This window comes from Zalophus californianus, chromosome 15 (genome assembly GCF_009762305.2).
Source record: "Zalophus californianus isolate mZalCal1 chromosome 15, mZalCal1.pri.v2, whole genome shotgun sequence".
In the NCBI taxonomy this organism is placed as follows: domain Eukaryota; kingdom Metazoa; phylum Chordata; class Mammalia; order Carnivora; family Otariidae; genus Zalophus; species Zalophus californianus.
This window is the reverse complement of record NC_045609.1, coordinates 53247376-53272986: the sequence shown is the minus strand read 5'-3', so window position 1 is coordinate 53272986 and position 25611 is coordinate 53247376. Positions and strand designations below refer to the sequence as shown.

At 39.9% G+C, this 25611-nt stretch overlaps 2 protein-coding genes across 15 annotated transcripts in view; one reads left to right on the top strand and one right to left on the bottom strand.

The window, feature by feature from the left end:
• The window catches only part of MARCHF5 (membrane associated ring-CH-type finger 5), a 48943-nt gene extending 36496 nt beyond the window's left edge, over positions 1-12447 (bottom strand). Inside the window, exon 1 of the mRNA XM_027596651.2 lies at positions 12095-12447. Coding sequence (XP_027452452.1) covers positions 12095-12129 — 35 coding nt within the window. The 5' untranslated portion in view covers positions 12130-12447. The remainder of the gene's footprint in view (positions 1-12094) is intronic.
• CPEB3 (cytoplasmic polyadenylation element binding protein 3) overlaps positions 12323-25611 on the top strand; it is a 186615-nt gene continuing 173326 nt past the window's right edge. For 4 of the 14 annotated variants that reach the window (XM_027596646.2, XM_027596645.2, XM_027596644.2 and 1 more), the window contains exons 1-2: positions 12501-12697; positions 22309-22421. The gene's annotated coding sequence lies outside the window, so the exon portion shown is untranslated. Of the gene's footprint in view, positions 12456-12495; positions 12698-13339; positions 13426-22308; positions 22422-25611 lie in introns of those variants that run through there. The other 10 variants (XR_003520390.2, XM_027596639.2, XM_027596636.2 and 7 more) reach the window with 7 other exon arrangements.

Here is a 25611-nt window from a genome sequence, read left to right as displayed (position 1 = left end):
AATACATATAATATAAAATTTACCATCTTTTTTTTTAAGATTTTATTTATTTATTTGAGAGAGAGAATGAGAGAGAGAGAGAGAGCACATGAGAGAGGGGAGGGTCAGAGGGAGAAGCAGACTCCCTGCCAAGCAGGGAGCCCGATGCGGGACTCGATCCCGGGACTCCAGGATCATGACCTGAGCCGAAGGCAGTCGCTTAACCAACTGAGCCACCCAGGCGCCCTAAAATTTACCATCTTAACCATTTTTAAGTGTATAGTTTAATGGTATTAAATACATTCACTATGTTGAGGTGCCTGGGTGGCTCAGTCAGTTAAGCATCTGCCTTCAGCTCAGGTCATGATCTCAGGGTCCTGCGATCAAGCTCCCTGCTCAGCAGGGAGTCTGCTTCTCCCTCTTCCTCTCCCTCTCTACTTGTGCTCCCTCTCCCTGTCAAATAAACAAAATCTTAAAAAAAAAAAATTCAGTGTTGTGCAACCATCACAACCACCCATCTTGTAGCTCTTTTCATCTTGTAAAACTGAAACTCTATACCTATTAAACAACTCCCCATTCTCTCTTCCCCTCAGCCCCTGACAACCACCATTATAGTGTCTTTATGATTTTTGACTATTCTAAGTACCTCATATAAATGGAATCATCCAGTACTTGTTTTGTGACTGGCTTATTTCACTTAGCATAATGTCCTCAAGGTTTATCTACGTTGTAGCATACTGCAGGATATCCTTCATTTTTATTTATTTTTTTAAAGATTTTATTTATTCATGAGAGAGACAGAGAGAGAGAGAGAGAGAGAGGGGCAGAGGGAGAAGCAGGCTCCCAAGGAGCAGGGAGCCCGATGCCGGACTCGATCCCAGGACCCTGGGATCATGACCTGAGCCAAAGGCAGATGCTTAACCATCTGAGCCACCCAGGCACCCCGGATATCCTTCATTTTTAAAGTTGAATAATATTCCATTATGCTTATCTGTTCACTGGTCAAGAAATACTTGGGTTGCTTCCATATTCAGTTACTGTGAATAATGCTATGAACATGAGTATACAAATATTTCTTTGAAACCCTTTCAATTCTTTGAGGTATATATACCCAGAAGTGGCCCTGCTGGATTATATATGGTAATTCTATTTTTAATCAAAAAATTTTTTATTTTTTTTTAAAGATTTTATTTATTTGACAGAGAGAGGCACAACGAGAGAAGGAACATAAGCAGGGGGAGTGGGAGAGGGAGAAGCAGGCTTCTTGCTGAGCAGGGAGCCCGATGTGGGGCTCAATCCCAGGATCCTGGGATCATGACCTGAGCCAAAGGCAGACGCTCAACGACTGAGCCACCCAGGTGCCCCTATTTTTAATTTTTTTGAGGAACTGTTGACATTTTATTTTTTGATCACCTGCTGACAGGTGATCACAATACATGAAATCTGAGAATCTGCTCTAGCCATCCTTCTTTCCTTTTTCCTTCTTTATTCTCTTTGTAAGTCTCCTCAACTCACCATAATACAGAAATAAAGTTTCATGTTACACTCAATGTAAATTTTTAAAATTATTGTTTTTAATTTAAACAGTAAGTAAAATGCTTAAGATTTTTTTTTCCTAAGGAAAAGAGCTAGCTAAATTTGAGGAAAAGACTATGTGATTTCAGGATGTTCTAAATGGGTAAAGAACCTGGACTTTGGAGCCAGACTGCCAGAGTTCAAATCCCTGCTCACCACTTACTATAGGTGTAATGACAGAATTTCTTGTATTGTAAAGCAAGGGTTCTTAATCTGGGGTCCATGGAAACTTAGAGAGTTTGGCAAATTTGGATGCGGAAAGAAATTATATCTTATTTTTGCTAACCTCTAAATAAAATTTAATTTCTTCCAATAATGAATGTAAGCAAACCATAGTAATACTAGCAGTACAGCAATTAGAACTTAGTATAGTGACCAGAAATTTTCATATTACTTTACCGCTAGATGTGCCTATCCCAAAATAACATTTAGCTCATTGCTAATTTGAATTTAGTTCTCAGACCAACCAACACAGCTTATATTTTAAAGCTGTTAAAGCTCATATTACCATGTCAGATATTTAATATGTTTATTTGCTATAGTTCAACATAATTGGTTTCATTTCTGATCCTATATATTTTGTTTCATTCTTTCAAAACATTCTGAGCAGGAACCCACAGGCTTAGCAGTCTGCCAAAGGAGTTCTCGCATAAAAAAGGTTTAATGTTCAGAACCCTTATTGTAAAGGATTAAACAAGTGATCATGAAACTGCTTAAGAATTGCCTGGTGGGGGCGCCTGAGTGGCTCAGTCAGGTAAGCTTCTGACTCTTCATTTCAGCTCACCTCATGATCTCAGGGTTATGAGATCAAGCCCCTATTGGCTGGGGGGTGGGGGGGGGAGGGCTCTGCGCTGGGTGTGGAGCCTGCTTAAGTTTCTCTCTCTCTCCCTCTGCACCTCTCCAATTGCCTGGAATATATATACCAAATGAACACTGGCAATAATGGCACTGATAAAGATGGTGTCAACTTTATATCAATGCCTAGATTTTATGGATATACTTTGTTACCTAAATTAGCACATAAAGCAATCCTGCTTGGCACCCTTGTATTCAGTGGAAAAAGTCCTGGATTCTTAATCATGCCCCCCCAAATTTTTCAGTAGGCCACCACCATTGCTTAAGATATTCATCCAAGGGACGCCTGGGTGGCTCAGTCAGTTAAGTGTCTGCCTTCGGCTCAGGTCATGATCCCAGTGCCCTGGGATTGAGTCCCACATGAGGCTCCTTGCTCAGCGGGGAGCCTGCTTCTCCCTCTACCTGCAGCTCCCCCTGCTTGTACCCTTGCTCACTCTCTCGCTCACTCTCTCTTGCCCACGCTCTAACAAATAAATAAAATCTTAAAAAAAAAAAGATATTCATCCAAGTCCTCTCAATTCATTTTCTTCCACTGTCTTTTCTTTCCACTAGCTTTTCTTTTCTTTTTAAAGATTTTATCCATTTATGAGAGAGAGAGAGAAAGCAAGCACGTATTGGGGGGGAGGGCGAGAGGGAGAGAGACAAGCAAACTCCCCGGCGAGCAGGGAGCCCGACGCAGAGCCTGATCCCAAGACCCCAAGATCATGACCCAAGCCGAAGGCAGACACTTAACTGAATGAGCCACCCGGGCACCCCTCCACTAGCTTCTCTAAATGTCTCCTGCTCGCTGATACACACATTGTTTACTTCCACACCTTCCGACCTGCCAAGAAGGGGCCCATTACTTTATAAAGAGAAATCTGGGAATTATCACAACTGCCTCAGAAGTTAAAGAACAAATCACTATTATTAGGAAGACAAGAAAAAAAGAACTAGATGAATCTAAAGAATATTACTTATTCCATAACATAAATGTATAGCCTTAATGGTATTGGTAATATCATTAAGTCTGTACATATATCATGCCATTCTTTATAAAAGATCATTTTATTCTACATGATTTTAAAATTGTAATTTTCCAGTGACAGATCTTTCCTAACAGTAAACTTTATACTGTTTAAGGAATACATGGCTAGTTTGCCTTAAACCTAAGATTATTCAAGATCTCCTCTTAAATCAACTTGGGTATCCACTAAGTACATTCATTATTTGATGCTACAAGGAATACATAAAGTGCCAAGAAAAGATGTCAGACCATAATACAGAAAAGTGATGATGACAGTAAGAAACACAGGATGAAAGAGCTGAGATGGTTTCATGAAAAGAATGAGACTTCAAGCTGAATTGGGAATGAAAAGGGTATTCTGAGTAAGAAAAACCGTATAAACAAGCTTAGAGACAGAAATGAGCACATGGTCATGGACAATGAGAAGACCAACATGGTTGGAGAAGGTTTTAGGATAAAGCTATTATATAGTTTATAGATATTATAAACCAGTTAGTAAAGGATGGATGACAAAGATAACCTCACTTCATAGGGCTCATTGTTGAGTCATCCACTATTTATATGATTATTTTTTAAAAGTATGTGGGAAAAAGGGAGTAAACTTTAATTATCAATAAAATAATTTCTCAATAGCACATAAATTTACTAAGCAAGATAGGTATGGCTATCTAATAAAACAACTGACAGTAAAGTCTATCTTTATAGACTCAAATTACAGGTATTTATCTTGGATTATTAGAAAGATGTGAGAAATCATAGACTCTTGCCTTAGAGATCACTTTGATGAAAACTGGTGCAGCAGAATAGAAGAATTCCAGGAGGTAGGAGAGAACAATGAAACAAGCTTTAAATTGCTGCTGTTGTATTATATATGGTGCCTTAACAATGTATTTGAAGGACTGTTTTAAGTAAAGAGAACAAGCACTCCTTAATTCAGAACATGCTTTAGAGACCCATACTCTGGTTAATGCAAGAAAGGCTCCATTTAACAATGGAAAGAACTACACACTGCTTGCTTTGTCTCAGGATTAAAAGTATCACACTCCATGTATTCTGGAACAGGAACTATACCATCAAGAAGACTAAAAATCCCTTTATATGTCTGTTCACCCAAGTGGAATGGAAGTTAAAGTATCCCGATTCATCACAAAGATATAACCACAATCACGACACATTACCAAAGGGTAAAACTGAAGGGAAATACACCACAATGAAAGCAATCAAGCATATATTCATACCATACATACACTTTGTCTCTGATCTTCATAAACTCTGCAAGCATAATTATTTCCATCTTAAATAAATAAGTAGACAAAAGCCCAAGAAGCTTAAGTAACCTGCCCAAAGCCTCATGGAGAGGCGCAGATGCAACCTAGGCCTCAACTCCAAAATATTGGCTTTTTTCACTGTACCACGCTGCCATATGTATAGTGAATTCTGAGAAAATTTTCCATTTCTTATTTCATAGGACATTAGAGCCAGTATAAGAAATTGTTTCATTTTGTACTTTTAAGCAGTCATAAGGAGCTTTCACCAGAGATCTAAATTCCTTCCAGTCTATTCCACTGTCCCATATAAATATTACCATCTCTCATCAACTTATGAAGTTTGGCATATAAAGAGTTAGGAGTTATGTATGTATGTAGGACATGTAAAGGATTGCTATATAAGTCTGGAGAAGAGGGGAAAAATATTTCTGGCTAAAATGGCCAGAAAAGCTTTATAAATGAGGCAGAACCTAAACTGGGTGTTGAAGAATGGGTAGAACTTTGAAAAGCAAGATGCTAAAAAGAACATCTTGTGTTCAGAGGATAGTGAGCAAATCAGTTTGGCCTGGCCAACAGATATGTATGTAGTCATTCTTAAAGAGAAGCAAAAAAAGGTGGTTGGTGCCAGCCATACTCTCAGTGTCTTAAATGGTGCTTTTGCAAGATTATTCTAAGCACCGATATGTCATAAAGAAAGAAAAGACACAGATTCAACAGTGTCTCCAATGTACTCCACGGCTCTTGTGGGTAAAAGGAATAGGGAATCGTTTCTGTTCTCAATGAACTTCTAGTTGAATATGCATGGTGGTGGTGGTAATGAGTATGTGGGGAAGGCTCTGAGACACGGGATAGGTGCATTAACAAAATTACAATACAATGTGATTTACTATGATAAATGTATAAAGGTTCCATAGAAAAAAAGGAAGGGAGAAACTCACTCTGCCTAAAGGGGCTACGTAATGCTTCAAGGTGATACTTGAGCTGAATTCTTAAGATGGGTAAGAGTTAGCCAGGTGTTAAAAGGGAGGAGGTCACCTAAAACAAAAATAAGGGTATGAAAGCACAGGATATCAGGGCGCCTGGGTGGCTCAGTCAGTTAAGCATCTGACTCTTGGTTTCAGTTCAGGGCATGATCTTGGGGTCCTGGGATCAAGCTCCGCATGGTGCTCTGTGCTCGGCGGGGAGTCTGCTTGAGGATTTTCTCTCCCCCTCTCCCTCTGCCCCTCCACCCACGTGCGCACACACACTGTCTAAAAAATAAAATATTTAAAAAGAAAGCATAGGATATATCCAGAGGACAATGTAGTGGAATGCAGAAGAGTATGATTAAGGTAGGTTGAGGCTGAATTACATTAATAGATCTAAACCCCTTCACTAGGGTCTTGAAAGTTTACATTTTATCCTATAGGTGATGTGTACAGACTGGCAGGTTTTGAAACATGGAAATGAGGTGACTATAATTATGCCTTGGCCAATTCTGGTACTACTCTATAAGTCAAACTGGAAGAGAAAAAGTAGAACCAGAGAAGAATCTATAATATTTGATGAGTGAATTTGGAGGGAAAGAAGCAAAAAAGACTTAGGTTTCATGGTTAGTGGACTAGAAGGATGGTGTAATCAAAATCCAAAAACTGGGAAGTAAAAGTCAGGGAAATATCAAGAGTTTAGTTTTAGATATGTTAAGGTGCTAGTAATACTATGTATATACAAAATGGAAATGTCTATTGGCCAGCTAGGAAAGACACTGAAATATGGGAAAGTGGTCAGGAATAAAGACACACATCTGGGAGTCATTCAAATAGAGGTGAAAGTGAGATAGTAAGTAGGTACACTTCAGAGAAGAATGGTAGGTGCTGGGGCTTAAACCATACTCACATGATTGAAGGGAGTAAAGGTAAGGTAATATATGAGGGGGGAAAATAAAAGATAGAGAAATAATATGGTATATGAAATAATAAGAAATAATATGAATAAAATAAAAAGAAATAATATGGTATAATAGAATATAATTTCAAGAAGTAAGGGGGTGGTGATCATCAGTTTCATCTTCATTAAATATATGTCAAGGATATGAGGACCATGCAAAAAAGGCATTAGGTTTATTGGTTAAGAAATTACTGGTGACCTTTACAAGGCACCCGGGTGGCTCAGTCGGTTAAGCTTCCAACTCTTATTTCCACTCAAGTCATAATCTCAGGGTCATGAGATCGAGCCCCACATTGGGCTCCATGCTCAGTGAAGAGCCTGCTTGATAGTCTCTCTCCCTCTGCCCCCTAATCCCCCTCCCACTCTCGCTCTAAAATAAAATCTTAAAGAAAAAAAATTACTGGTGACCTTTAGTATACTTTTAGTAGAGCTAAGGACGAGAAAGAGGAATCAAAGGTAAATTATAAGGAAAGCTAATAAGGAGAAAATAAAGACCTAAATATCATAAATAGGGGAAAAGATTAAGTAAAAAAGAATAATATGAGATCATATGATACATGTCTTTCTGAGTGACTTATTTCGCTTAGCATAATACCCTCTAGTTCCATCCACATCATTGCAAATGGCAAGATTTCGTTTTTCTTTTTTTTTTTGATGGCTGCATAGTATTCCATTGTGTGGGGAGGGTATGTGCTATGGTAAGCGCTGTGAATTGTGTAAGACTGATGAATCACAGACCTGTACCTCTGAAACAAATAATACATTAGATGTTAAAAAAAAAAAAAGATAGTAGGAAGGGAAAAATGAAGGGGGGAATCAGAGAGGGAGACGAACCATGAGAGATTATGGACTCTGAGAAACAAACTGAAGGTACTTGAGGGGAGTGGGGGAGATGGGTTAGCCTGGTGATGGGTATTAAAGAGGGCACGTATTGAATGGAGCACTGGATGTTATACGCAAACAATGAATCATGGAACACTACATCAAAAACTAATTATTTAATGTATGGTGATTAACATAACAATAAAAATTAAAAAAGAATGTCAATCCAATGAATATTATATTCTCTTTAATTGCTGAGTATCAAAGAACTCAAAACAGTATTAAAAAAAAAGCAAATTGTAGACTGATATATGGCATGTTCCAATAATAGCCTACATCCTCCAAAGGGATGTACACCTGTGGTTGATAACACTCAGAGTGAGGATTCCAATTCACTTTGCCACTGCAGGAAAGGGGCAGGGAAGAGATTATTCTCTCTGCTTTCCCTCCCATATGACTGTTTTGGGACATTGGCTAAGTGCCTTGCGTACTCACCAGGTGCAAATAAGTGATGCAAAACAACCTCAACAAATTCCTGTTTACTGTGAGATGGGGTATACATAAGTCAAGTTTCCAAAAGCAAAACTCAGCAGGCCTAGGCTTTAAACATGAGGTCCTTTCCTGCAGTTTGTTACAATATTCTTTGTACTCTCTATACATTTAATCCTAATTTTGAGAAACATAAGAGAAATGAAGAAAACAGATGGTGACAGAATAATAATATAAAGCGTCTGAGTTTATAAATGCTTATAATTTTAGGGCAATGATTTGTGATCCCAAATTACTCATGATACTAGAAAACCACCCCCTTTCCCACTACTCTCAAAAATTGTTTACCCACAGCAATTTAAAAGGTTTGAATAATAAATTTACACAGGACAGTTGCTGTTACCAAAATGAAAGGCAATCAAAATAGATATCTACATATATTCTTTCCACCTACAAATACTGCAATAAAATTTATCAAGATAAACGAACAACTGCTAAACTAAATTTATTCACAAAGGACAAGTCAATTCGACTTCAGCTATTAGTAAGTTGCCATTAATTTAAAAACCCTGAAAGACTAAGTAGTATAAACTGAATACACAATCCATGCTACAAATTAAACACGATCTTCACTAGAATTTAAGCTCCATATGAGATTTTTGGTTGTGTTCACTACATATACCAAGGACCTAGAATGGTACCAGGTATATGTAGGCAGTTAATATTTACTATATAAATTCAATAAATACTTGGGGCGCCTGGGTGGCTCAGTTGTTAAGCATCTGCCTTCGGCTCAGGTCATGATCCCAGGGTCCTGGGATCGAGCCCCACATCGGGCTCCCTGCTCGCGGAAAGCCTGCTTCTCCCTCTCCCACTACCCCCTGCTTGTGTTCCCTCTCCTGCTGTCTCTCTCTGTCAAGTAAATAAATAAAATCTTAAAAAAAAATTCAATAAATACAAATACTTATTCACTATCAAATACACAACTTCTAACCCAGAAGCAACAAAACAATTTATGTGTTACACATATTTCCTTAATCTTCTCAAGAACAAAACCCGCATTGGAGAAATAAACATATGGGCAGGTTTCTGAGCTAAATTCCGTCCCTCAAAAACTGCCACCCAAAAACCAAGCTGGGGAGAAGCCAAATTCTTGGCAAGAATTATGAACCCTATTAATCTATTGGGCTTGTCAATATTCCTCAAATGAATCAATCAAGTATCTTTGCGTTCAATTTGTATGCAGGGCCAGCCCACATTAAGATGATAGTAAATATGAAGAAGATGGGGGGGGAATACTGCCACACTGGTTGATTATTGGAGAATCTTAAGTACCTTCTGTATGCCGAACACATGTATAGCATTTTATTGTTTTATAAAGTGCTTATATGTGTTCTCATTTGATACAAGCCTGCGAGGTAGGATATTCTCATTTTTTAAAAAATTTTATGTTAATCACCATACATTACATCGTTAGTTTTTGATGTAGTGTTCCATGATTCATTGTTTGCGTATAACACCCAGTGGATATTCTCATTTTTAAAAAAGATTTTTATTTATTTGATAGTGAGAGAGTGAGAGAGAGCACAGAGGGAGTAGGGGAGGGAGAAGCAGACTCCCCACTGAGCAGAGAGCCTGGGGGCTCTCCCAGGACCCCGAGATCATGACCGGAGCTGAAGGCAGATGCTTAACTGACTGAGCCACACAGGCACTCCGGATATTCTCATTTTATAAATGAGGATGGATAGTCTCAGAATTTAAGTGCAAAATCACATTTTGCCACTTACTGGTGGTAAAATGAAAATTTCACAATTACGGTCTCTAAAGTCTCTGGTCTCTAAAGACCAGTTTCTGAGTGGTCTTGGGCAGAGCCAGGCATCCATCATTTTTTTTTAAAATTTACTTATTTAGGGGCGCCTGGGTGGCAAAGTCGGTTAATTGTCTGCCTTCGGGCTAAGGTCATGATCCCAGGGTTGGGCTTCCTGTTCAGTAGGACAGTCTACTTCTCCCTCTCCCTCCGCTCATGTACTCTCTTACTCTCAATTAAAAAAAAAAAAAAAAACCTTAAATTTATTTATTTGAGAAAGTGTGTGTGCATGGGGGGGAGGGGGAGGCACCTGAAGGAGGTGGGGGGAGGGGCAGGTGAGGGAGAGAGAAAATCCCAAGCAGATGCCCAGCTGAGTGTGTGTGGGGGGGGATGGGAGGGAGGCTAGATCTCAAGACCCTGAGATCATGACCCAAGCTGAAATCAAGAGTCGGACGCTTAACCGACTGAACCACCCAGGTGCCCCCCATGCATATTTTTAAAACACTCTCCAGGTAATTCTAATGTGAAACCAGGTTGCAAACTACTGAGATAATAAAAGTCTTTGAATGTCATCTTAAGAATCTACGTTGAGGTACGTCAAAAAGATACAAAAGATGTGGGTAAGCCAATATTATAATCATCAGCTTTAGTAAACACAGAATTTCCAAGTTTCTGTTGAAATGTTGTAAATGCCTCATGAATACTCCTTGGCTTTTTACTTTCATGGAAATCTCCAAAGAACATATGACAGCCAGGTCATCTTTTGGACACAAAAACCCTTCTAAAAGTCATCTATGTAAGAGTGAAAGCAGCACTCAAAGGAAAAAAAAAATCTAATTACAACATTTCCTGCAACAGAATAGGGTCTCATTTGATTGGAACTGGCAGTGGAATGAGGAGGTCTCCTCTGGGCATTAGTAGTCCTTTGCAATTTGCCAGTATGCTAAATTATAATGAAGGAAAAACCTGGTAACTTATCAGACTCCTAGACAACTGGGGAAAATGACAAAAAAGTTCATACTTTGTTCATCAAATACTTACTGATGATCTACCGAGTACCAGGCTCTGTTCTAGGATTTAAGATAAATAATGAGCAAGTTTCTGCCTTCTAGGAGCTTAGAAATTACTTACATTAAAAAGGAGGTAGTCAATACAACCTGACCTGAATGCTGACCTCAAACAAAGGCTGGATTAATCACTGGGTCATCCCAACTGAACTGAAAAGTAACATGATTTTTATCAACATTGATGTCTCAAAATTCTAAGCTCCAGAGGAAACGTCTGTCACTCTGGGAGGAGATGTACTCTTGGGTGATTTGTGTTCTGGGTGTGGCTGATCTAAGCAGCTTTTAACTGGGTATAGTCTCACTTAAGGGAGGCCTTTCATTTAACCTCTTACAGTCTCAGTTAAGGAAGGCCTTTCATTTAACCTCTTACAGTTGGACCTTACTCAATACAAAGAACTGTACCCCCTGCTTAACAGGGTAGCAAGTGGTATGCTGACAATTGTAAGCAACAACAAACATTATGCATTAGCCTGTAGCATTGGCTATGCCAGGAATTTAAAGACCTGGCTAGGGAGAAATGGAGACTGAGTCTCCAAAAACTCATGGTAGAACCCGTGAACTAAAATCTGAACAGCAGAGGGCGGTGCAACTGATTTCTCAACAAGAGTTTCACAGACAGGAGCCCCCCAGAGACGGGCCACTGGCCTCAGTATAAGATAAAACTTTCTCAGTGAGCTCAACGAATCATAAAATATGCTAACTGTTCAGTGTTGGACTTATGTGGCTGTTTTCCATAACAGCCTACTCTTCCTACTCTGGTCTGACCGTTAAAGCTCCCTTGTGGATACGCTTGACCTTACAGTTTGGGGGTGGGGATGGGATGGAAAAAAGGAATGAAATCAGACTCTCAGGCTTCCCAAAAGAATGCTTACCCTTGGTTTTTGGAAAGAGTCTTGAAACTGTAGGGGATCACTCCCCTGAAAGATAGTCTGGTTGTTCCTGCCAGTGACATCGCTGACAAACACGTTACAACATCGTTTTGGGGGGAGGGGAGGAGTGTAAGAAACCGAAAAAGAAACTAATTCTGTGGCTTTAACCTAAGCCCCTCACTTCAAAAGGGCGTTGCAACAAAACTAGACGCCACTCCCTAAGTTTCGCTTTAAGACAGCACCCGAGTCACCCGCTCTGTCCTCCCCCAGCACGGACTCCAAACTTTCTGCCCCTTACACGGCCCCCCAGCCGTGGAACTCCTCCCGGCACGCCGGGCTCCGCTGACGGAGAGCCTCGAGGCCGGGCGCGGGCAGGGCCAGAGTCAGAGCGAGAATTCGTGGCTCGCGTTCTTCCCCAAAGCTGACCGTACCTGTCCAGCATCTGCTGTAGGGCTTGGTCCGGCATCTTCCGCGGAGCCGGCGCACTCGGCCCTCCCCAGTGGACCTGGTCAGGGCCGGGCCCAGGGACAATAGCACTGAGAGGCCGCCGAGTAGGCCTCAGTCCGGCGGCAGCCGCGAACCCGCCGCCCAGCCTCCTGGGGTGGCTCCGCGAGCCCGGAGGCGGCGGTGTGCGTCCTGCGGGCGTCCGGAGGAGGCGGTGGAGAGCGAGGAGGAGGAGTCTGGGGCGGGGAGGCGGCGATAGCGGCCCGGGTTCCTGCCCGTCGGCCCGGGGTTCCGGTCCATGGACCGCGGGCGACGAGTTGCTGCCGGCGGAGGAGCTACCTCTGTGAGGTAAGAGTCACCGCCTCCGTGCGCGCCGGGGTCACGACGCAAGGCGGCCCAGAGCAGCCTGGGAGATGTAGTCCTCGGACCGTCCCCGCTAGAGGCTGCACAGCCCGCCCTGACCACCGCCGCCGCGCCCGCCGCCGCCCGGCCGGCGCCCTCCCGTTTCCTTCCTCCAGGGGGAAAAATGTCCTTCGGGCCGCTTTCCAGGAAGCAGCAGGATGTGCCGCTCCACTGTCAGTAGCAACAAGGTCAGCCCTTCCTGCCTGTTTCTTTTCTCAGCTCTTGCCCTCAGGTGGGACCGAGCCAGGTGAGGGAAGGGAGCTGAAGGGCCATTTCTCATCAGGGTCCTCAGCCCCGGTCGCGGCGTCTGGGCGGGCCGTGGCGGGGGCGGGGGTGGGGGTGGCAGAAGCTCCTTCAGAAGCCCTAGGGCTGGGGCCAGCCTCTGCCGCGTCTGAGCTCATTTTGGAGAGTTACACAACCCGCGCAAGGGGTTGGATGCACTGGTGCGGGAGGTTATTCCTAAGGGGTCGGGGGAGGGGGGGCTGCCTTGACCAGATGGTTCCCACCGGAGCTTCTCAGTGTGTGTTTTGGGGGAGTGGCGGGGGAGAAAAGATTATTCTCTCCCTCTCTAGGAGCCTTCTAAAATGTGCCTGGTCTTTCAAGGGCTCGCCGACAGTTTCCAAATGGAACATGTTCGTGAATAAACAGCTCTTGCTTACTCAGCTGTGGGTTGTCAGGGGTGTTTGTTTCTCTCTCTGCTGCTGGTCACTGTTAACCATTTCCAGTCGCTTTGACACCTCCAAGCAGGTGGATGTGTGTGGGGGGGGGCGGAGGGGAATCAAAAGGGAAAAATCATCAGTCACTCGTTGGGTTATTCTTTGACGCTCTAGGGACAGCTTTGGCGGGAGGAAAGAGCTGTTGGCTAAAACGAATGCGTCTTTTGGACGACTTGTGGCGTTCTACAGTGCTGTGATTGGTAGGACGTCTGGTAGTTTTCCCTTGATTATGCCTCATTTCTGCTGCAAGATTTTTGACTTTTCTTTAAAATTAAAATGTGTCTTTATGCTTTTTTTAATGTGGAATTTTACAGTCAGCTCTTAATTCTCTGTTTAAAGTTTGCTTCCTGAGTATATTTGAATTAGAGTGCACGTTGCCAGAAAACAAAACAAAACAAAACAAAACAAAAACATGTGAACAGAAGTTTATTTGGGCTCCAATTTATGAAAGATGCTTTTATGAAAGGCTTTGGGAATTTACATGACTAATTATAATTAACGATTCACCTTTTTCTCATGAAATGTAAAACAGGCCCCCGCTAGTGGAGGGAAATGAGAATTTAGTTTACTCAGGGTGTTTGGTATTTTAAATTCCTATTTATTGCTCCTCCTACTGGGTAAGCCTTCCCTTATTTGCCTCTTAAGCAGTTGTCCGCCAAGGAGATGAATATATACATCCTGCTCAAAAATTAGAATTTGATCCTAGCATATTAAGTAGGCTATTGCCAACTCCATCTAGTTTTATGATTTACACTAAAAGGAGTTCTCACCTCATTTTATAACTCCTTTTGAACCCAAAATTGGAAAGTAATATGATACAGTTCTGTTGATAGAGAAGCTGTATGCAGATTAACCTTATTTTTTTAAAAAAGATTTTATATTAGATTTTCATGAAAAGTCTGTCTCCTTGCTGTGTTAAAAATCCTTTGAAATAGAAACAAATGTGTATGTTATTCATCGTAACAGTGATTAGCACCTGACCTAGTAATTCCACCCCTTGTTGTTTACCCAAGAGAAATAAAAACATATATCTAGACAAAATTTGTATACAGATGTTCATAGCAGCATTATTCCTAATAGCCAAAAAAGTGGAAACAACCTAAATATCCATCAACTAATGAAAGGATAAATCAGATGTGGTACATCTACACAATAGAATATTATTAGATGATAACAGGGAATAAAGTTCTGATACATGCAGCAACATGGATAAGTCTTGAAAACATGCTAAGTGAGAGGAGTCAGTCACAAAAACCACATATTTATTGTATGATTCCATTTATATTAAATGTTAAGAAAAAAATGCATAGAAACAGAAGTAGATTAGTGATTGCCTAGGGCTGGAGGGATAAGAGAGAAAAGGGGAGAGATTGCTAATGAGTACAAGGTTTCTTTTTGGGGTGAAGAAAATGTTCCAGAATGAGAGCCGTAATAGTTATACAATGTTGTGCATTATATCTCAATTTAAAAAATAATATAAAAATTAGATTCTAGTGGTGGCACAGCTCTTTAAATATACTAAAAAAATTGAATTGTACACTTAGTATGAGTGAATTTTATTGTATGTAAATTACATCTCAATAAAGCTGTTAAAAGAGTAATTAGCTCCATATAAAATGTTCGTGAGGACATCCAAAGAAAAACGGATAACTCATAATTCTTTATTATCAAACTTTAATTTTTTTAAAGATTTTATTTACTTACTTGAAAGAGAGAGAAAGCACAAGCAGGGAGAGCAGCAGGCAGAGAGAGAGGGAGAGGCAGGCTCACCAAGCACGAAGCCTGATGAGGGGCTTGATCCCAGTACCCTGGGACCATGACCTGAGCCGAAGGCAGAAGTTTAATGACTGAACCGCCCAGGGGCCCCTAGCCTGAATTTTAATATTGTCTGTTGACTTTGTTGTCCTCAGTTCTTGTATTTAAAAAATAAGACTCAGGGGCGCCTGGGTGGTTCAGTCGTTAAGCGTCTGGCTTTGGCTCAGGTCATGATCCCACGGTTCTGGGATCGAGCCCCGCATTGGGCTCCCTGCTCTGTGGGAAGCCTGCTTCTCCCTTTCCCACTCCCCCTGCTTGTGTTCCCTCTCTCGCTGTGTCTCTTTCTGTCAAATAAATAAATAAAATCTTAAAATAAATAATTGATTAAAAAAATAAAAATAAGACTCAGAGGGCACCTGGGAGGCTCAGTCCATTAAGCTTCTGCCTTCGGCTTAGGTCATGATCCCAGGGTCCTTGAATTGAACCCCTGCATTGGACTCCGTGCTCAGCGGGGAGCCTGCTTCTCCCTCTCCCTCTGCTGTTCCCCCTGCTTGTGCTCTGTCGAATAAATAAATAAAATCTTTTTAAAAAAATAATAAAAGTAATTAGGACTCGGCACCTGAGTGGCCCAGTCGATTAAGCATCCAGCTCTTGGTTTAGGCTCAGGTCGTGATCTCAGGGTCTTGAGAGCAAATCCCCTATCAGGCTCTGCGCTCAGCATGGAGTTGGCTTGTGACTCTCTCTCCCTTTCCCTCTGCCCCGCCTCCCTGCACGTGCTCTCTCTCAAATAAAGCAAGCTTAAAAAAAAATGACTCAGGTAGTTGGAATTATAATTTACTTTCTGATTTTGAAAGAAAAAAAGTCTTAATTACTTAAATCTTAGTCTCACCAAAGGGGGAAAAAAGTTGAAATGTACTGCATTTTACATAGGGTTAAAGTTTGTGGTAAATGATACTCATTCGGCCAAGAGAGTTACGCTGTCCTAGAGAGTTATGAAATATATTAATAATTTTGTAATGGATTTAGAAATCCCTGAGTACAGAATCACTCTAAATATGTCAGGAAATTTAAAATAGTATCTTACTTTAATGTTCTTCCATCACACTTGTTTTGAACTGTCTGCCAAAAGGGTCCCTGGAGGTATTCCATAGAGAAATAGTATAAAATAAACAAGTGCCCTCCAAAGAGAATTGTCATTTGCTAAATTTGTTGATAACTGCAGGCTGATACATTGCAGGCCACAGAAAGTTCTTCATTAATTCATTCCACAGATGTTTACAGAGGACTTATGACGTGCCTGGATACTCCAGTAGCAAATTAAACTACTATTTAAGAACGTACAAACTCTCTAACAATGGTTATATTAAAAAAATAAAACAGGGGCACCTGGGTGGCTCAGTTGGTTAGGTGTCCAGCTCTTGACTTCAGCTCAGGTCATGATCTCAGGTCTGTGGGATTGAGCCCCACATCAGGCTCCACACTCTTTGGGGAGTTTGCTTGAGGATTCTCTCTCTCCCTCTTCCACTGCCCCTCCCCCTGCTCGTGGGCTCATGCACTCTAAAAAATAAATCATTAAAAAATATAACAAGGTAATTGCATATGAAATATTACATAATATAGCGTATGATGGACTGCCAAATGAATGGCATGGAAATACAAAGTGATTTAGAAGTTTAGAGGCATTTGATAAGGGCTGGTGTGTTAAAGAGAACTTGGGCGCCTGGGTGGCTCAGTTGTTAAGCGTCTGCCTTCGGCTCAGCTCATGATCCCAGGGTCCTGGGATCGAGTCCCACATCGGGCTCCCTGCTCAGCGGGAATTCTGCTTCTCCCTCTCCCACTCCCCCTGCTTGTGTTCCTGCTCTTGCCATGTCTCTCTCTGTCAAATAAATAATAAAATCTTAAAAAAAGAGAGAGAACTTTGTGAAACAAAGGAAATTTAGGTTCTACCTTGTAGCAGTAGGAGGAATTGTAGGTGAACAGGTGAATTGTAAGTGTATATAGGTGAAGTGGAGAAAGATCTTGGGTCTGGATAAGGATGAAAAGATGTAAAGAGAAGAGTTAACCTCTGTTACTAGAACTGTAGATCTCTGCTGAGTAAGAGTGAAAAATATATTTGGTTGGTTAAATACAGAATAGTTTAAAAGGCCTTGAATCTATTAATTCTTTCAACAAATATTTATTGAACATGCAGTATTTATGTGACAGGTACTAAGCTAGGTACTGGGAATACAATAATGAGCAAAAACAAGCATATTACTTACCTTTGTATAGTTTATAATGAGAGAGAGGTTATCACATAAATATTTTTTAATTTGTAAATATGGTACATAGTGTTATGAGAGATTATAACTAGGGATTTGACCTAGACAGGGAAGTCAGGAAAGTTTTTCGCAGGAATTGTCCATTATGGTGAAGCCTGAAAAAGAGCAAGAGTTAAATAGACAATGGGAGGAGGGATGAGCATTCCAGACCAAAGAACAGCATGTGCAAATATCCTGTGAAGGAAAGCCCTGTAATTAATAGGAGAGACTGAAACAAAAAGGGAACTTGGGGCAAGATGGAACCAAAAAAGGTCAATCAAGTGACAGACAATGAAGAACTTTGTAGACCAATTTAAGGAATTTTGCCCTTATCGTAGAATCTTGATGGGAGGAGTAGTTTAGACATAGGAAATCTGCTCCATTCTCTAGGAAATGGGAAGTTAATCTGTGATTCCTAAACCAGAGACTCGCCCTGGAAATTCTGATGTGTGTGCCTTGTCGTTGTGCCCAGTTAGTTGGTTTTTTGTTTGTTTTTGTTTGTTTTTTTTAAAAACAAGTTCCCTAAGTGATTATTAGACCAGTAGTATCTCTGCGGAAATAGTGCAGTAGTCAAGAGCCTGAGTTTGAGTCTTAGTATTGCCACTCAGAAGCTCAGCAACTTTGGGCAGGTTATTGAATCTATTTAAGCCAAGTTTCCTCATCTCCAGGAAAAGAACTATAGAATTTACCTCATTGGATTACTGGAAGGATTAAATGAGAAGATTCATTTAAATTGTTCAGTACAGTGCTGGGCACATGGTTAAGAGGTCCATTAGTGTTAGCTTTTAATTATTACTAAAAGTTCTTGAATAAAGGTGAGAGTGATTTAGGGGGATTAACTTTGAAGTTAGAAAATAAAGATTAGAAATAAAGACAAGTTAAATCTCAGTAAGTTGGCCATGGTCTGTGGTCTGTAACTATTTTCAACTTTGCTCAAACACGGCTGTTAGTGCTTGAAGATCCTTAGATAGGCTAAGTAGTTCTTAAGTAGATAAGGTGCCCATCTCTAAAGGACTTTTACGGGGAGAGTTTGGTCTCCAGAGTACATTTTACTGGCTTAGGATCTATAGGATTACTTTGAATTGACTTTGTTTAATTCTGTACAAAGGCTTCACTGGCCTTATAGAGGACAGTCTAAGACCTGTCTATCTTTATTTGCTACTTAGAGAGTAGAGTCCTAAAAGCTTATATCCATTCTAATGCAGTAGATATTTACAAAGGGTAAGTAATTTTACATAATATCATCATCCACTAACTTGCCTTCTCCTCCTAATTATGGTGGATGACCCATTACTTTTCATTATCCTTGCTTAAATTCCTCTCTCTGGGTTATGTGTCCCTGGGATGTGCAATGGTATGTCAAATGTAGGCAAAAATCAGAAGATAACATGTCACATATTCCCTCTTGTATCTTGTTCTGGAATATCAGTTTATTAGAAAATGTACATGTAAGGAATATTTTTTCCTTTTCAAATAAACATGAATGTCATAGAGTAGCAGTTCTTAAAATGTGGTCTAGCAGACCCCTAGGGCTCCTTGAGAACCTTTCCAGGAGTATGTCAGGTCAAGATTATTTTCATAATACTACAACATTATTTGCCCTTTTCACTGCATTGGCATTTACACTGATGGAACAAGCAATGATGGGTGAAACTGCTTGTACCTTAGCACCATTTAAGGCATTGGCACTAAACTGTACTAATGTTATATACTTTTCACCACCATGGACATGCAGTAAAAGCAAAACAAAAGTTCACTTAAGAATGTTCTTGATTGGGGTGCCTGGGTGGCTTAGTTGGTTAAGCATCCAACTCTTGATTTTGGCTCAGGTCATGATCTCAGGATTGTAAGATTGAGCTCCATGTTGGGTTCCACATTGGGCATGGAGCCTGTTTAAGAGTCTCTCTCTGCCCCTCTCCACCCCTTGAGTATGCTCATGCTCTTTCTCTCGCTCTCTAAAAAAAAAAGAAAGATTGTTCTTGAGTAAGCAATAAAAAATATTTATTTCATTAAATCTTGACCCTTACATACACACATTTTTAATATTCTGTTTGGTGAAATGGGAAATGTGTACACGTTTGCATCCAAATATGATGGTTGTCTCAGATAAACACACACACACATGATTGAGGTGCAAACTGAACTGGCTGCTCATGGCACACTATTTTTACCTGAAAGATTGACAAAAAATTTAAATTTTTGTGCTACAAAGGATACTGTTAAGAAAGCGAAAGGACATTCCACAGAGTGGGAAAAAAATTTTGGAAATCATGTATCTGAAAGGGGACTTGTATCTAGAATATATGAAGATTTATTACAACTCTATAGTAGGAAGGCAAATAACCCAATTAAAAAATGGACAAAGGATCTGACTAGACATTTCTCCAAAGATATACAAATGGCCAGTAAGTACATGAAGATATGCTCACCAACATTAACTATTAGGGAGATACAAATCAAAAAAAGGACAAATGTTGGTGAGAATATGAAGAAATTGGAGCTCTAGTACACTACTGTTGGGAAGATAAAAAGTGCAACCACTTTGGAAAACAGTGCGGCTCCTCAGAAGGTAAAACATAGTTTCCAAATGACCCAGCAGTTCTACCTCCAGGTCTTTACCCAAGAAAAGTGAAAACATGTCTACATAAAAAACTTGTAGATGAATATTCATAGTAGCATCATTCATAATAGACTGAAAGTGGAGCAACCCAATGTCCATCAAATAATGAATGGATAGATGAAATGTGGTATGTCCATGCAATGGAATATTGTTCAACAACCAAAAGGAATGAAGTACTGATACATGCTACAAAATGGATGAACCTTGAAAAAATTACACTAAGTGAAATAATTCCAAAGAGCACATGTTCTAGGATTCCATTTCATGAAATGTTAAGAATAGGTAAGTCTGCAGAGATAGAAAATAGATTAATGGTTGCCTAGGGCTGTGGCAGATAGGGCTTTGGGGATGGTGAATACTAAGGTATGCAGAAGTTTCTTTTTGAGGTGATGAAATTGTTCTAAAATTGATTGCAGTGAAGATTGCAACTCTGAGTATACTAAGACCCATTGAATTATAGATTTTCAGTGGATGAAGTATATGGTGTTTTGAATTATATCTCCATAAAGCTGCTATTTAAACTAATACCAGATAAGGCACCTGGCTGGCTCAGTTGGTAGAAAAAGTGACTCTTGATCTTGGGGTTGTGAATTCGAGCCCCACATTAGGTGTAAAAATTACTTAAAAACAAAATCTTTAAAAAAAATTATAACACCAGAAAAAAACCTTGAAATCCATTATTAGTAGACTTTTAATAACGTATGACAGAATATAATATGATATAGCTGAACTATTTAAACGAATGAGGTATTTCTATACAGGCCATAAGGAAAAGTTGCCGAAGATATAGTAGCCATCAGTTAGGATTTTTGTTGTTGTTCCACAGAAATCAACTAGCTAATTCAGCCCCTTTAGGGGACATTTGTTAATGTCTGGAGACATTTTTGATTGTTACACAGGGGATGCTACTGGCATCTGGTGGGTAAGACCAGTGATGCTGCTAAACATACTGCAATGCACAGAACAGCCCTTCAGAACAAAGAATTATGTAGCTCAGAATGTCAGTAGTGCTGGGGCACCCAGCTGGCTCAGTCGGTGGAGCATTGGGACTCTTGATCTCGGGGTTGTGAGTTTGAGCCCCACGTGGGGTGTAGAGCTTACTTAAAAAAAAAATGTCAGTAGTCCTCAGGTTGAGAAATGCCAAACTAACAACCGAAGGGAAATTCATTGGGAAGATATGGGTTAGTTCACAAAATTGGAGGTAAGGCAGGAGAACCAGGCTAGAACAGTGAAGTAGCAGCCACCCCAGAGAATATTGCTAGCAGGGACATTCCTCATGCTTAAATGGGTTCAGCACTGGAATTCAGCACTGTTTTTATTCTGCTCACAGTTCAAAATCTAAGGATGGAGCATCTAATCAGTCTTTCTTGCTACTTAGCTAAGAGTGGACAGTATACCTTAAATGAATGAAGGCAGTTCCTCAAAAGGAAGTATATTCATTTGCAAATACTTATTGACCATATGTTTATGTTTCAGGTTTTATTTAGGTGCTGGGGATAGAGTATAGCAAAAGAGATGAAAAGACCCTTGTGGAACTTATATTAATAAGACACTAAATGAGAGCAAATCTTTAAGTAATAGCTTAAAGAAGGTAGGATAGTTGCCAAACGCCAAAACCAATAAATACTAACTACATATTCAGTGAAAAAAGCAGGTAGTTGATAGTATCTATAGTACTATCCCATTTACTTGTTTTATTTTATTTTATTTTAACTTTAGGATGTATATGTAAGGAAATTTCTAGAAGGATATGTAGGAAATTGTTTTTTAAAAAATATTACCTCTGGATGGTAAGACAATATGGGGAGAAGAGCTTACTTTTCATTTTATTACCTCATAATGTTTTCATTTTCACCATGAGCATGTATTTTATAGTTCAATTTTTTTGTTTAATTAGATTAAAAAGTAACAGAAGAAATCCTTGGTGCAAGTGAAGGATAATTAAAAACTTTTAAAAAGTCACAATATTGTGGTGTTTTGCTTATTATGGAAAAAGCTGAATGGAAGAAAGAACATCTCACTGGAAAGTATGGCCTGTAATCATTTAACAAATATTTGTTGAACACCTTGCTGCCTTAAATCTTTTTTGGAAAAGGTGGAATAAAAATAAACTTAATATCAAGCAGCAGCCATGTGTGAGCACTCTGTGAGGTACTATATCTGGGACAAATTTCAAATTGCTATATCTGGGACAAATTTCAAATTTCAATTCAAATTGCTATATCTGGGACAAATTTCAAATTTCAAATTGAAATTTGAAAAAGATCTGACAACTGCCTTCACTGGTGCTTGTTGGCCTCTATTTGCTGAGTACCAAATATGTGGCATGTGCTGGACCCTCTACACACATTATTTCAAATCCTAACAACAACCTTACCAGATAGGTATCTATGTCTCCCGTTTTACAGATGAGAACATTGAAAATTGGCAAGATGAAGTCATAGCAAATAAGTGGCATAGCTGACTTCACATTGACGTATGAAGACATATCTGACTTCACTGGAGAACAGTATATGACTATGTGAGTAGTCTTTAAACAAGTGAGAAAGAAAGCGATTTATTACAAGAGCAATCACAGGACTACCCTTCATTAATTTTTGAAGAATTTTACTAGATAAGTATTCCAGGAGCTCAGAGAAGGAAAAAGAGATTGCTGCATATTGGTGGTCTGGGCAGGCTTCCTAGTTGGAGGAGTGGTTTGAATTGGATCATGAAGGAGTATATAGATATATGAAAAGAGTGTCAACTTTTACAGAATGCCTGCTTGAGGCTAGAAACTTCTCACCTAAACCCCATAGCCCCATTTGAGAGGTGAGAAAACAGAGGCCTCTCCTTACCTCCACCCCCCGCCAGGGATAGGCAATTAACAGGCATTAATTTTTGGCAGTCTGTTAGGTGCGAAGTGAAATTCATTGTTAGAGCCAAACACTTACCTCTGTTTTATAGCTTTTGTGTTTTAAGTCTTGGGTAAGATGAATTAATGATAGAAGGGAAAGTGTACACAATAAACTAATAGACCAGGATATACCCTTTTGGGTGAATAGATATTCAGCATACATACTTTTCTTCTGCTTAGGGAGTTTTAGGCCTTTATGAGGGTGTTTTATCTAATTTGAGTCTCTACAGCTGAAATCTCAACTTGGTAATTCTGAGAAAGGTCATCCATTCCATCACTTGTTTAACATATCTTGAGCTCCAACTTTGTACCGGACATTGTAGGAGGAGACAGTGGGGATACAAATATATGAACCATACACTGTTACACTGTTCTTGTCATCAGGTTGCTTACAATTTAATGGAAGAGCCATGTAGTTGTGTTTATAATATATGGAAATGTGAACCAGTATTTTTGTACACACTCCGAGAAACCTAGGAGTCCTCCTTGAGTCATTTTTCTCCCTTACCTCATCCTCCTCCCTTTCAGTCAGTAACCAAAATGGTCCATATTTCTCCTAAATGTTTCTCAGATACAATTGTTTCCATTCTTCCTGCCTTCACCTCAGTCCAGTTGATTGTCATCTCTTACCTTGGACTACTTACAAGTCTCAAATTGGTCTCCCCACATTTGCTTTCACCCCCTTCAACTGATTTGAAAATTGGCCTTTCAGTTCTTTCTTCCTTTGATTCTCCAATAGAATGACCTTTTAAGAAATGTAGAACTAAAAATAAAAGAAATGTAGAACTGATCATAAAAATCCTTCTGTGGCCTATTTTAAAGCCTGCTGAGAAAAAGCCAGTGAAAATCATAAATTTAAATTTAGCAATTTTGGAGAAAAGGGAATAATTAATAAATTGTACCTTGTAGGATCTAAGCTTCACGAGGGCAGGGACAGGGACCAAGGAACCATACCAGTTTTGTTCAATATTATATCCTCAATATCTAGCACAGAGCCTGGCCAATGGCAGGTGTTCAGTAAATATTTATTGAAGTAAAAAAAAGAAGGAAGGAAGGAAGAGGGAGGGAAGGAAGGAAGGAAAGAAAGGGAGGGAGGGAGGAAGGAAAGACAAAAAGAAAAAAGAAAGAGAAAGAAAGAAAAAGAAAGAAAGGGAGAGAAAGAAAAGGACCCTCCGGGGGGCTCCTGGGTTGAACGTCCGACTCTTGGTTTCAGCTCAGGTTGGGATCTCAGGGTCGTGAGATGGAGCCCCATGTTGGGCTCTGCACTCAGTGTGGAGTCTGCTCAAGATTCTCTCTCCATCTCCCTCCCCGTCTCCCTTTCCCCCCATTCACAGGGGCAGGCGTGCCCATGCATGCACTCTCTCTCTCTCTCAAAAAAAAGGACACTTATAAGGCTATAATGAACCCTGTCATGTTTGATTGGAATTGGAGGTATCAATACAACTCATGATTTTATAGATATAGATAAACACAGATGTATGCATAAGTATACTTTTTAGCTCTATCTGCTGAGAGAGCTTAAGGCAGTGACACCCCAGAACCAGTGAATATACCAAGTGGTGTCTCAACCCAGGCTCTTTAGAGAAATTATCTCTTTGCTAATTCCAAACTGGAGAAGGAAAAGTACATGAGCTGGAACATCTGCAGTGCCAGAAAGTAGGGATGTGCTCAAAAAAAGACCTAGCAATCAACCTGAAGGGATTCCAATGGGACAGGGGACATTTTGAGCAATAAAATAATAGTAGTAATGAATTACAACTCACGGAATAAAATATAAATCCGTGAGTCATTACTGATAAAAAATAAATGAATAAATCAGGGGAGAAGGAAAAAAATCTTCCTTAGAGTAGCCTTGCAGCTAATGTAGAAGAGTTGAAAAGATTTCACCATTTGCAAATACCACAGAAATAATTGATGCAGGCAAGAATCATTAATGGATGCTAAAATTATTGGGTGAAAGTACATTGAGAAACAATATTCACATAGAAAATATCTTCCCAAAGATGGGGTGCTTAGGAGGCTCAGTTGGTTAAATGTCCGACTCTTGATTTCAGCTCAGGTCGTGATCTCATGAGTCGTGCGTGATCTCTTGGGGTCGTGAGATGTGAGATCGAGCCCTGTGTCAGGCTCTGAGCTCATTGGGGAGTCTGCTTGAAGATTCTCTTCCTCTGTCCCTCCCCTGACTCACTCTCTCTCTCAAATAAGTAAATCTTAAAAAAAAAAAAGTATCTTCCCAAAGATATTTAAGTAAAAAGTGAATAGTTTTACAGTGGAGAAACTGACAGACACTACCTTAACCAAGTAATCAATGTTAACATCACAGTGGGACAAATCCACATCATTTTCCCTCTGAAATGATGCACTGAGAAGGACACAACATCACTTTTGTGGTATTATTGCCCAAAATGTATAACCTGAATTTGATCATGAGGCTACATTAGATAAACCATAATTGAAGTATATTCTACCTAATAACCAGCCAGTGCTTTTCAAAAGTGTCAAGGCCATGAAAGATAAACACTGAGGAACTATCCCACATTAAAGGAAACTAAGGAGACATGACAATGAAACCAATATGTAATCCTGGATTGGATTCTGAGAAGGGACATTACTTGGTAAAATAAGGTCTGTAAGTTAGATAATAAGTATTGAATCAATTGATTTTGATGATTCTACTGTGGTCATTTAAGTTGTTAACATTTGGAGAATGTGGTTGAAAAGTATAAGGAAATTCTTTTTTATAATTTTGCAATTCTGAAATTATCTCAAAATGAAAGGATTTTTCCTACTTCTAATGGCTTTATATTGCCCTTGC